The sequence below is a fragment of the Triticum urartu genome, chromosome 7A, assembly GCF_056163025.1.
Source record: "Triticum urartu cultivar PI428250 chromosome 7A, HENAU_Tu73, whole genome shotgun sequence".
Lineage (NCBI taxonomy): Eukaryota > Viridiplantae > Streptophyta > Magnoliopsida > Poales > Poaceae > Triticum > Triticum urartu.
The window spans coordinates 657944035-657957497 of NC_141879.1; the positions used below are offsets into that span (position 1 = coordinate 657944035).

Below are 13463 nucleotides of genomic sequence, written 5' to 3' on the forward strand. Positions count from 1 at the left end.
CAGTAAGTATTTCCCTCAGTTATGAAACCAAGGTATCAATCTAGTAGGAGAACCAAGAAACAGTATGTAAACAGTACCTGCACACAAAGAACAAATACTTGCAACCCGACGCGTAAGAGGGGTTGTCAATCCCTCCATGGTAAAAAGATAGATTGGTTTGTATGAGATTGGATAAATATATCTGAATAAAATGTGAAATGAAATAAGTAAATAAAAAGTGCAGCAAAGTATTTTTGGGTTTTTTGGCATAATAGATCTGAAAACAAATGTGATGAAAGATAGATCTGAAAGCAACATGATAAAAGATAGACCTGGGGGCGTAGATCTCACTAGTGGCTTCTCTCAAGAAAATAGCATACGATGGGTAAACAAATTACTGTTGGGCAATTGATAGAAGAACAAATAATTATGACGATATCCAAGGCAATGATCATGAATATAGGCATCACGTACAAGATTAGTAGACCGACTCCTGCCCGCATCTACTACTATTACTCCACACATCAACCGCTGTCCAGCATGCATCTAGTGTAATAAGTTCATGGAGAAACGAAGTAATGCAATAAGAACGCTGACATGATGTAGACAAGATCTATTCATGTAGGAATATAATAGACTCCATCTTTTTATCCTTAATAACAATGATACATACGTGCCTCGCTACCCCTTTTGTCACTAGGTGAGGACACGGCAAGATTGAACCCATCACAAAGCACCTCTTCCCATTACAAGAAAAATCAATCTAGTTGGTCAAATCAAACCAAAGTTTTGGAGAATAAATACGAGGCTATAAATAATCATGCATATAAGAGATCAAAGAAGACTCAAATAATATTCATGGATATAGATCTGATCATAAACTCAAACTTCATCGGATCCCAACAAACACACTGCAAAATGTCATTACATCAAATAAATCTCCAAGAGACTATTGTATTGAGAATCAAAAAGAGTGAAGAAGTCATCTAGCTACTGCCTACGGACCCGTAGGTCTATGGTGAACTAGTCACGCATCATCGGAGGAGCACCAATGAGGATGATGAACCCCTCTATGATCGTGTTCCCCTCTGGCAGAGTGCCGGAATAGGGCTCTAGATTGGATCTTGTGGTTCTGGAACTTGCGGCGGCTGGCATTGTGTTTCATCACCTCCCCTAGGGTTTTTGAAATATTTGGGTATTTATAAAGCTGAGAGTCGGTGTAGGAGACCCCCCCCTCGTGGGCCCCACAACCCATCCAGGCGCGCCAGGGGCCCCTCTGGCGCGCCCTGGTGTCTTGTGGGCCCCATAGGCCTCCCCTCTAGTGCTTCCTTGGCTCCCAAGTTGTCTTCCGGTTCGAAAAAATCTCCAAAAAAATTCGCTGCTTTTGGACTCCGTTTGATAGGGATATTCTGCGAAGTAAAAAACAAGCAAAAAATAGCAACTCGCACTGGGCAGTATGTCAATAGGTTAGTCCCAAAAAATGATATAAAGTCTATACCTACTATTAAAGGGAATAAGTATTCTTGGTTTGGTTTAGTCCTTTTCGTTTGGTCGATCTAGGCCAGGTACTTGTATGTTGATGGGCCTTTTATGGGCTTTCATAGAGACCACTAAAAATAATTGGGTCAAAATAAATCAACATTGTGGGAATTAAAGGAACGATTGTGGGCTTAAATAAAAAATTTAAACAGATGTGGATAATTAAAGAAAGGATTATGGGTAAACCGATGGAATAATTAAAAGAACGATTGTGATCTTAATAAATAGAATATTCAAATAGACGAGGCTAGTTAAAGGAAGGACTTGAGGTAAAAAGGTAGGATAAGTAAAAGAAAGGATATGTAGGCTTCAATGTGTTGGGGCTACTAAATTAGAAAAGGAACCCTACTAAAACGGGTGAGGACGTCATGGTAATTAAAGGAAGGATTATATTTAAATGGAATCAATTGGAGATTATGCCCGGCAAAGAAAATATGAACACGGCTAAATTGCACCATGTTTTTTATCTTCATTTTGTAGAAGGATGCTGCATTGTGGCATGTTCTTCATAGTGAATCCGGTGATGTGGGACATTATGCTTGCACAAAACATCAATTCTTCCCGTTGTAACGCATGGGCATATGTGCTAGTTGCTATAAAATGATTGTAAAACATCCAAACTGATAATATAACAGCATGGAACAATAAAAAATTATCCAGGATGCATCTAGAGTATTAAGTTCATAAAGAACGGAGTAACGCCTTAAGCGAGATGACATGATGTAGACAAAGTAAACTCAATTAATATGAATAAACCCCATAATTTTATCCTTAATGGCAATGATACAAATACATGTTATGTCCCTTTCTGTCACTGGGATTGAGCACTGCAATATCAAACCCATCACAAAGCACCTCTTCCATTGCAAGAAAAAACAATCTAGTTGGCCAAGCCAAATCAATAGTCTGAAGAGAAATACAAAGCTATAATAATCATGCATAAAAGAGTTCAGAGAAGACTCAAATAATATTTATAGATAATCTGATCCTAAACTCACAATTCATCGGATCCCAGCAAGCACACCGCAAAAAGTGATTACATCGAATAGATCTACAAGAACATTATGGAGAACATTGTATTGAAGATCAAAGAGAGAGAAGAAGACATCTAACTACTAGCTATGGACCCGTATGTCTATGGTAAACTACTCACACATCATCAGACGGGCAGGAAGGTTGATGTAGAACCCCTCCATGGTTGATTACTCCTTCAGCAGAGTGTTAGAAAAGGTACCAGATGGGATCTCTCAAGAACAGAAGTTTGCGGCGGCAGAAAAGGTATTTTTGGGTGGCTCTCTATTGGTTTCCCAATTTTAGAGAATTTATAGAGGCGGAATTTTGGTCAAATAGCTGAATGTGGGCCCCACAAGCCACTAGGGCACACAGTGGGAGGTGCCCTCGGTCGGCGTGCCACTTCAACGGCGAAGGCAGTGAGAGGTTACGTCCGCCCTGAGCCGCCTTCAATGTGGAGCAGCGCGCTCTACAACTTCATGAATGCGGGCAGCTGACACCAGGCGGGAAGCACGCGGGGGGATATGTATTTGGTGGGCCAGGGCGGTTAGAAGTGAGCGTGACAGTGGTCTGGACTGCCGCAAACCTTCCCATGTTTGTCTCCGGTTTGCGGGAGAAAACACGTCCGGACCGATACAAACCCGTGTTGGTTAGCTTTTGTGGTCCAGACAGTGTGGTCCGAACAGTTGTGGAAGGTTTGAGGGTCGGCATTGAAGATGCCCTAAGCATTTTTTTCAGGCACTGATCGAGCCGTCTGTGATCGGGCTTGGTTCAAGGGGTGCCGGTAAGCCCAGACATCCGCGGCTGGCCGAAGGAGCCCAGCTAAGAGCATCTCCAGCCGCGCCCCCAGCAGGCCCTCCCCAGGTGATTTTTCCGCGTCGGCACTCAAAAATCGGCCTAGTCGCATCCCCAGGAGCCCGATTTTCGCCGGTTTGGGCTGGAACTGGCGCCGGCGGACCCAGGCTGAACTCGGCGTGACAGTGGTCTGGACTGGGCGGACATTTTTTGGTGCGAAGGTGGATGGACCCGCCGAGTCAGCGAGACGCCGCTTCGTTGCCCTCATCGCCTCGGTTCCCACGGGAATCAATGTGAAGGCTGCCGCGCCGGTCAGCCTCCATTGATACCTCACGGGCGGCGCAGTGAACACGTCGTGACACGCATCCCGCCACGCGTCGCCCGGCATGCAGCCCCGTCGCCGCCCAGCTGCGGCTATAAAAGCCGACCTCCCCGCCGGTGGACGCCACAGCTCTCATTTACCCCCTCTCCGGCGCAGAAAGCACAGACTCTCCCCTCTTCCCGCCGACGAAAAAGATGGCCGAGAGGTACCCAGGCGACGGCGCGGCGGCGAACGGCTTTCACCGCCGCCACCTCCAAGAGCTGGAGGCGCGCCTGCTGTACGAGGCTGAGAACCCGGCGCCACCGGACATGCGGGTGCCGGGGACGTGGAGGCTGAGCGCCGGCGGCGGCCCGGTGCTACCAGTGCCCGAAGGGGCGGCGCGGCGGGCCGAGATCGCCCGCATCCGCTCGTCCATGACGGAGGAGTAGTGGAATGAGCCGTGCTACGCCGCCGACAGCCACCACCTCTAGACCTCGTACTTCCAACGCCGCCGCGAGGAGCGGATCGCCGCCACCAACGGCGTTATCCCGCGCGGCCGTCTAAACGCCGACGGGCGGCGCGGGTGGTGGGGCGTGCCAGGCCGCACCCTCAAAGCCGTCCTCGACCACATCGAGACCGACAACGTGTCGCGCCTTGAGTACCCGTCGCGGCCGACCTTCTCTCATCGACGTGGCAGCTCCTGGACGCCGCGGCGGATGGAGCCTGGGTCGTCCTTGTCGTCGGGGTCCGGCTCGCTGGCCGCGCTCCGCCCTGTCAAGCCCGAGCCGGAGGAGATCCCGCTCGGCGCCCTCGTCATCAACGAGGGTGCCCGGGCCTCCCCGCGCGGTTCCTTCCGCCTGGTCCGGCCAAAGCAGGAGCCGAGGCTGCCCCCGGTGAAGCCGGAGCATGTCGAGATGGCGGCCCCCGACGACGAGTCCGCCCTCAAGTGGGCGAAGGAGGACCATGTCCGATAGCAGGTACGCCGCCAGCGACGGGCGTACGCGGAGCTCCAGGCCCGGTACCGCGGGCGCGAGGAGGGCGGCGTCATCGTCCTCGACAGCGAAGAGGAGGACCAGCGCGCCGCCGCGCCTCGACGACCCTGGCCAGGGCTGCAGCAGGGACGACGCCGGCCCAAGCCAGCCGCGCGACGATGACGGCGACGACGATGACGACGGCGGCGACTACACCCGCTTCTACAGGCTTCTCGACATGTAGACGGCGGCGGCTAGGCGTAGTTTAGACGTAGTTCAAGCGTAGTTTGCGTGTTGTTTGTACAATTTTCAATAAAGTTTCGTCGAGTTCATGCAAAAAATCGCCGTATTTGCATATATTTATACAAAACATCGTCGAATCCGGGGCGACCGATGGACCGATGACTGGGAACAAAGTCGTCCCCACGCGCCAATCCAGCGTCGGCTCGTCCCTAGACGATTCTTTTTCGACGCGCCCTGGGAGCCGAACGGCTGGAGATGCTTTAAGTCATGTTTCTGTCACGGGGCGTTGCCCGGATGGCCGGGTCAGTTGGGGAGCCGGTTGTAAATGCTCTCATGCAACAAAGCATTGCCCTCTTGTAGTGGCGACCCGTGCGACTGATGGCCATGTCAGTTGGTGAGCCAATGTGTGCGGCTGGCAAGCAATACGATCGGGGGTCGGGACACGGGAGCGCAAGCCGCGTAGGTCTCAGATGCGTGCCCACATGTGGCCGATGGCCCTCTGTGGGCTGTGGCTGCCGGCTGATCGACCGCACTCGCGGGCATCCCCAGCCGCTGCCCGCGCCGGCGACGCAGGCGACGCATGCATCCCCTGTCGACTCTCCCGCTAGCCCCGGCGCGGCAAGAGCTCGGGGTCTGATGAGAGAGCCAGCAGGCAGAGTACGTGATGCAGTACAACTCAGCTTTGCTACTTCGAAATTCCGGCGGAGGGTCGAGGAGAGGAGAGGGTGGGGCGAACGACGGGTGCGCGTAGCGGTTTGCTCGTCGAAACGCGTTTTGATTCTTGGGCGATCGTGCAAGCAGACGCATGTCGGTCCCTGCGGAGCGGAGGGAGGCCAGTGGTGGGCGAATCGAGGCACAAGCGACGGAACGTGGAGGATGATTAGTTCAGGGTTGGGTTAATTAATTTCTGTGCGGATCACGTGCGGACATGCCGTCGTACGATCAAGAGCAATCAAATTGCGTCTCGTCCTTTTCTCTCCGTCTCTGTCTGATTGATCATTAGGCGCTTTCGCGTCAGGGGCGGATCCAATGCGGCGCCACTAGTTTTGCATTACGGGTTTGTTAAAGCACGTCTAAATGTGTACTCCCTCCGTTCGAAAATATTTGTCATTAAAATAAATAAAAAACACATATAAGTTTTATATGTCATTAATTTTATATAGAGATTTTATATTTGATTGAGTCACTTAGATGTGTAATACTTAAGGCACATTATGTGCCTTAGACAAAACTGGTTGGTTAATCGAAGAAGAATCTCTAGTACATAGTTCAAACAACATCACGAACCTAAAGGCTTTCACGATGAATCCACAAATGCTCCTTTTTTTCTAACAATTCCACAAATGCTCCTTGATGTATGGCGACAACGATCGGGCAAACTAGGACATGCCAAAGTGGCGTCTTGATGAACATATATGAACCATAATTTAAAAACTGAACCGACAGTCGAGCTGGTGAGGCTATTGGGTTAGGTTTTTAATAGTGGGACCGCCTGTTCAATGGGTTTAATATCGACAAAAAAAGAATATTTAAGTTATTCTTGTAAAAGTTCCAAACTCTGATAAAATGAATACATGTAATATTCATTCTAATCAATTATTAAATAAAAAATTGTAGCTAGCCCAGTTGGTTGGTCTTTGGGCGTGCAGTGACTCAAGGTCAAAAGTTCTACTGCTAGTTTACACACAATTTTCTTGGTGTTTTGCTAATTTTATATACAAGACTAGCCCACCTTAAAACCCAGACAAGGCCTTGGTTCTGCGTTTTTGGTCAAAACATCGGTCTGCTCCGGTTTTTATAATTACTGTCCAAACAACTTATTATCACTTCGTATATGGCTAGGTTTAAGGCGGTTGGGAGAACCCAGCCAAATGAAGCTGCTTTGGGAATGCCTATTGGAGATGTGTCTTCTGTCTAGACAGTGTGTCCGGACTGTCTGCCCACACATATATGGGGGAGATCATACCTGACCAAACAGGCCAGCCCGGCCCGGTCCATTGTAATCGTGTCTGGCCCGGCCCGGCCCGCAAGGGTACAATTATTATACGGGTCGGCCCGTGCGGCTCACGTGCTCCGCCTCCAGGTCCAGGCACAACCTAATTAAGTAAACAGGACGGCATGTTGGCCTGTTTAGCACGCTGGGCTGCAAGTTTTCAGCCTGTTGGGCTGATTTTTAGGCATATTGGGCAGTATTTTAGATATACATATATAAAATAATTCTGAAAATTATATTTTTTAAGAAAATAATTTTGAAAATTATATAAAAACAATAAATGGATCGTGCCGTGCCGGCCCAGGTGCCCAGGCTCCAGGCCCAGGTACAGCCCATTTAGCTCGTGCTGTGTCGGAGTGCTCGCGGGCTGGCCTGATTAGCCCGGCCCGTTTGGCCAGCTATAGGGGAGATTTTCGAGTTGTGTATGTAGTCATATTAAAAGAAAATAGTGCATGACAAACGAATGCACGCAACCTTGTTCCTATGAACAACTCTGAAAGATTGAGCCAGCAGATCTTCAAATTGATGAAGTCGTCACAGACAACTCATAGTCGACGGACACGGCCTACCACTGAAAAAATAGAGTGGTAGAACTTGAAATAATTCAGAGAAATGTGAGCCAAATTTAAAACTTGATTATGAGTGAATTAGTTACGCCACATGGAAACCATTTAAGCCATCATTAATCAAGTCTATTTAGTCGGCTATACAACGCGGTCATGAAGCAGGTAGAGTTTGTGCAGAAATAACAATTGTCGGAAGGCTCATGATGCAAATTGACATGATTGCTTTGTTAAAGAACGGCAATATCTGATGAATGTTCTCTAGAAAAGGATGACATTTGCAAATGTTTTTCTGACAATTTTAGTTATAGGGCATGACATTTTCTTCAGAAGTGCATAGCCGCTTTTGACATAAAAGATATTTTTTTAAACGGCTTTGCTACATCGACGGAGGGTTACGGGTGGTTTACGGGCCTGGGCACCCAGCCCACCAGTTAAAATCCGTGAGATGGGAGTCCGTAAAGTCCGGGAGTCCGTGTGTGTAGCATTTTTGTTTTTCTAAATATACTACCATCCACATGATTTTGATCGGACAACTGTGCAAGCATTTGCTGGGACCTCCCCTAGTGAACTTCACCCATGTAGTCAGCTATACAACAAGATCACGAGGCATGTCGAATTTATCTGGGAAACTAATAATTGTTGTAACCCCCGCAAAAAAATAAATTAATCGTCATGCAACTGCATGCTTGACATGATTGGTTTTTTGAAGGACCGCAATATCTTGAAACATTCGCCAGGAATGGATGACATTTGCAAACGTTTTTCCTCACAACTTTAATTGAAAGAGATGTCATTTTCTTCGGAAGAGCATAATAGTTTTTTGCACAGACGACATTTAAAAAAAATACCATCAGCATGATTTTGATCAGATGGCCGTGCAGGCATTCACCGGGACCTCCCGCGGCGAATGTTTGCCAATTTATCATTACCGTTGTTAAATGGACAACGCCAAAAGTTGGCAGCATTGCGCGAGATTAGCGGAAAGATCTGATAACTGCCCGATCAGCATGCAATATATTCAGCAAATGCTAAATATCAGCGTGGCGATTTTTGGGATCCCACAAAGCACGCTCACAACAATTTTTTACCAAGTTTATCCCTTGATTCATGGTGGTATCCAAATCATGCCTCGGCCGCGTACGCGCAGGATTTTGCGCCGTTCGCTACGCGTCCCGCCGTTTCCACCCACGCAGCAGCAGGCCGTCGTGCCAACTCACGCCACTGCCGCCCTGCCCCCTCCCTCAAACCACGAGCGCGCCACCGTCTCTCTCTCTCTCTCTCTCCTCCGGCGATGGATCCCAGCCCGGCCAGAAATCTGGCAAAGCGCGTACGTCTGCGGACGCACGCATCCTCCCCGTCCAGCCAACCAATGCTCGCCATCACTGCCCCGCAGACCCCGCCTGTGCCTCATTTATATTCTCTCCCTCGTCGCCCGGCCAGATCGACCCATCCCTTTCCTCCCTGCCACCCTTTGACCCCTGTGCGGCTGCGCCCCGCCCCCCGCCACCCACCCACCTCACTCCACTGCACGCTCGTCACTCCTACTGAGAGGAGGGCACAGTGGGCAGCCCCGTCGGTGGTAGGAGTTTGCGCGTGTTGACGACAGAGGCTGGAAATGAAGATATCGTCTCCCGCCGCCCTCTGCGTCTTCGTCCTCCTCGCGGCGGCCAGGGCCGAGGACCCCTACCGGTTCTACACCTGGAACGTCACCTTCGGCGACATCTACCCGCTCGGCGTCAAGCAGCAGGTACGTACGTACGCCGGCAGTGCGGCGGCGCATTGCTCTGCATCTTCGTCCTCTTCTCCTACATCCTCTTCTTTCTCCTTCTTGCTCTGTTTCTGCTGAGCCGCGGGTGGGTTCAGGGGATCCTGATCAACGGGCAGTTCCCGGGGCCGCAGATCGACGCCGTCACCAACGACAACATCATCATCAACGTCTTCAACAACCTGCCCGCACCATTTCTCCTCTCATGGTAATTATCCTTTCTTCTTCCTCTCCTCCTGCCCGTCCGTACGTTTCCACTGTGCGTGTCGGTGCCTCTCCCCAAATTAGCCGCTGTTCATTTGAAGCTCGGCACAGATGCTTCTCTCTCCACGCTGCATTCCTGCTGGAATGCCGCCGGTCGGCTCATTTCCGAGCTTATTTAACTGCCACACATATATTCATGCCTTCGCATGTATATATGGTCTAGATTAAGCTGTGAAATCGAAATGTATGGCCATGTTTTTCCCCTTTCTGTTTTTACAGCATCTCTTCACTGAAACTACCGGGTAAATGCCTTTCTCTTTTTACACTGCTACCTATATACGTCGTTGTTGGCATGGAGAGTTATTTTCCAAATGTGAACATATACGGAAGAATACGCCGACTCCCAGCCCAGGACATCACCTGCGCAACAGTGCAACAGTGCAAGTGGACAGTTAAATTTGGTTCAGTAGATCGAGCAGACACATGTGTAAATCTCCATTTAGTAAGCGCTGCGCCTCGGCACTGGCAGAGCTCGTGACGGATGTCCCTGGTAATGAGCTGTCCCAGCCTCAGGGCAGGCAAACAAATGTCGGCATTTGTTTAGCTCTAGACCGGATCTGATGCCCTTCTCAGATCCAGTGCCATCTCTATCCTTTCATGAATAATAACATTTTTTTCAACTTCTTTCGGCCGTGTTTTCGCTTTCACTACAGATCAGATCAGTGGTGAACGAAAGAAACAAGTGTGCAACTGGTATCAGTGGGCCTAGTGTGTTTTCAGCATTTGGCATGTGCACCAGGCCGATGCGGTTCCTGGCTTCTTTTGCCTTCCAAGTGTGGTAACCATGTAACTTATATCCCCCAACTTGGGCCTTATCGCCAAGAAAAGCCACGTGAATTACTATTGTGAAAGAAGTACATGAAGCTGCTTCTAAATAGTTCTGTTTATCAGCTAGGCTAGCGATGCTGAATTTTAACTGTGTTTGGAACGACGACGATTGGACTGCGTAAATGAATAGCGTAACATGGTCTGACGGTGCATACACTGCAGGCAGGGGATTCAGCAGAGGAGGAGCTCATGGCAAGACGGCGTGTACGGCACAAACTGCCCGATCCCTCCGGGGGGCAACTTCACCTACAACATGCAGTTCAAGGACCAGATCGGGAGCTACTACTACTTCCCTTCTCTCGCGTTCCATAAGGCGGCTGGCGGGTACGGTGGCATCAGGGTCCTTAGCCGCCCGAGGATCCCCGTTCCGTTCAACCCCCCTGCCGGTGATTTCACCATCTTGGCCGGTGACTGGTTCAAGCTCAACCACACTGTAAGCTCATGTTTTTGCTGCATTGAAGTGCGACGTTTCACGAAAAGAATGGTAAACCTGAACTGAAACTCGAAACTTTGCAGGACTTGAAAGGCATTCTGGACAGTGGTAACGACCTTCCGTTCCCTGACGGGCTCCTTATCAATGGCCATGGCTCGAATGGCAATAGGTTCACAGTAGACCAAGGTAAAATCATCAGAGTAAAGCAGCCCAAAAATAGTTGATAAGCACTTCATATTTGGTAAGACAGAGACATGGTTGTACTGAACTAGCTTCATGTAATTTTGCCAGGGAAAACATATCGTTTTCGGGTGTCAAACGTGGGCATCTCGACCTCGGTGAACATAAGGATCCAGGGCCATTCCTTGCTCCTGGTGGAGGTGGAGGGATCGCACACCATGCAGAACACCTACTCGTCGCTCGACATCCACCTAGGCCAGTCCTACTCGTTCCTCGTGAAGGCCGACCAGCCACCCCAGGACTACACCATCGTCGTCTCGACGCGCTTCACCAACCCCGTTCTCACCAACACCGCCATGCTCCATTACAGCAACTCGAATGGCGTCCCCGCAGCGTTGCCTCCTCCCCCCGGGCCGACCGTCGAGATCGACTGGTCTCTGAATCAGGCCAGATCAATCCGGTAAGACTGAATGACTGTAAAAACTGAAGTCACATATGCTGCGATTCTGAATGACTGAAAAAAAAATGAAGTCACATACATATGCTGGGACTCTGAATGACTGAAACTCTCTGAATGATGAACGCAGGTGGAACCTGACGGCGAGTGGACCGAGGCCGAACCCTCAGGGGTCGTACCACTATGGCCAAGTGAACACGACGAGAACGATGAGGCTCGCCAACTCGCGGGTTACCATCAACGGCAAGCTGAGGTACGCGGTGAACAGCGTGTCCTTCATCCCGACCGATACCCCGCTCAAGGTGGCCGACTTCTACAACATCCAGGGCGTGTTCACGCCGGGGAGCATGCCCGACGCCCCATCCGGCGGCCCCGCCTACCTCCAGACGGCCGTCATGGCGTCCAACATGCGGGACTACGTTGAGGTCGTCTTTGAGAACGCTGAGGGCTCCGTGCAGTCCTGGCACATCGACGGCTATGCCTTCTGGGTCGTCGGGTGCGTTCGCTTGCTGCCATTCTTGCAAATCATGGGCTTGATTTAACACAGTGATTTGTATGGCTGATCATTGATTTCTGGATGGAAAATGAATTGCAGGATGGACGGAGGGCAGTGGACGCCGGCGAGCCGTCAGAGCTACAACCTGAGAGACGCGATCGCCCGGTACACGTTGCAGGTATGTTCGTCTCCGGTGACAGCCGACTAACCAAGCAGCAGCTCTACGGTGTCTGATTTTAGTTCTGAACTTTGTGCTTCATAGGTGTATCCTGGGGCGTGGACAGCGATATACATGCCACTGGACAACGTGGGGATGTGGAACGTTCGGTCGGAGAGCTGGGGCAGGCAGTACCTGGGCCAGCAGTTCTACCTGCGGGTATACTCGCCGGCGAACTCGTGGCGCGACGAGAACCCCATCCCCAAGAACGCACTGCTCTGCGGCCGCGCCTCCGGCCGCCGGACCAGGCCGCTCTGAATTCAGTTTCCGTGTCATGAAGGGGTGACTGAATCTGAGAATCAGGTTGCTGAGCTCCAAATTCTTTTGACAGGAAACAAGCTTTGAGATGGTCTGTATTTGTAGCGGCGTGTCGGTGCTATTCGTGATTCTTTTCCTGGAAATTGTAGGCAAAATGTTACGTATGGCAAGCATCTTGCTTGCTCTCCTATTTGGAACTGCAAAAACGCCTTATATTTAGTTATAGAGGTAGTACTACATTGTTCGTTGATGGTATGGATATATGTAGATGAGCTTGAATTAAACAAGCAAATTAAAAAAAACTTGAATTAAACAAGCAAATAGCCAGTGTTTTGTGTGAGTAAGAATTAAACTGGCAAATTACCAACCTTGTGTGAGAGTAAGAGATCAAATGGTATCAACGTGACTGAATTTGAACAACCTTTCTGGGATGGCTTCCTGGCTGAATTTTAACAACCTTTCTGGGATGTGATTAAGGGGAACATGCTATAGTTGTTTAACTAACTACACATAAAAATCTTAACATATTCTAAACTTCGAGAAAATTATTTTGCTGATATGCAAGTTGGATCCAACAATATTTATCAGTTGATTTTGTCTTATGAATGTCATCTTTAAGATTTCTATGAAGGTGACAACTAACCAGTCGAATGGGGTGGTTGACCATGTGGTCTACTCCACTCAAACATCGTTCATACCAGGACGAAATATACTCGATGGGATTGTTGTCCTACATGAGACTATATGTGAGCTTCAAAAATGTCGAGCAGAGTCATCTTCAAAATTGATTTTGAGAAAGCCTACAATGAGAGTGAGGTGGCCCTCGGGTTCTCACCAAAATGGTGTAGATGTGTTGATGATTAGTCCCTTTAGTAATCTGGTAAAGAAGCAGAAAGGATTCTCGCCTTTTCCCCATAGGTGACCTTGAGTTATCGAACACATGAGAAAAAGGCACCCTCGAAGTCAGAGGTTTCTACCAAGTTTTTGCAATTGACCGGATCAAAATCAAGTTAAAACTGAAAACAGTTATAATAAAAATAGGCATGGGTATGAGGACTTTTCTTACAACCATATATTTGTCAAACGGATCATCATGATATTAATTTGTGCCCTGAAAGTCATCCATCTAGATGTGCTTCCAACATATAGAAGTGAGCGATGTGTCCA

At 49.3% G+C, this 13463-nt stretch overlaps 1 protein-coding gene and 1 pseudogene across 1 annotated transcript; one reads left to right on the top strand and one right to left on the bottom strand.

Moving 5' to 3' along the window:
- Nucleotides 1-4185: 4185 nt before the first annotated feature.
- On the bottom strand, nucleotides 4186-5104 carry LOC147961150 (uncharacterized; annotated as a pseudogene).
- Nucleotides 5105-8720: 3616 nt separating this feature from the next.
- Nucleotides 8721-12546, top strand: LOC125523371 (L-ascorbate oxidase homolog). The gene is made up of 8 exons (XM_048688417.2): nucleotides 8721-9145; nucleotides 9262-9371; nucleotides 10418-10688; nucleotides 10772-10874; nucleotides 10980-11328; nucleotides 11456-11821; nucleotides 11921-11999; nucleotides 12084-12546. Exons 1-8 carry the CDS (start codon nucleotides 9014-9016, stop codon nucleotides 12294-12296), a joined length of 1623 nt encoding a protein of 540 aa, XP_048544374.2. The 5' UTR covers nucleotides 8721-9013; the 3' UTR covers nucleotides 12297-12546.
- The last annotated feature ends 917 nt before the right edge of the window (nucleotides 12547-13463 follow it).

What these genes read in the sequence shown, in the direction of transcription:
- LOC125523371 (XM_048688417.2), top strand. Translation starts at nt 9,014, where the DNA reads ATGAAGATATCGTCTCCCGCCGCCCTCTGCGTCTTCGTCCTCCTCGCG. An exon ending in GGTTCAAGCTCAACCACACT is followed by an intron (nt 10,689 to 10,771) that starts GTAAGCTCATGT and finishes GAAACTTTGCAG; the next exon opens with GACTTGAAAGGCATTCTGGA. An exon ending in TCGCCCGGTACACGTTGCAG is followed by an intron (nt 12,000 to 12,083) that starts GTATGTTCGTCT and finishes TGTGCTTCATAG; the next exon opens with GTGTATCCTGGGGCGTGGAC.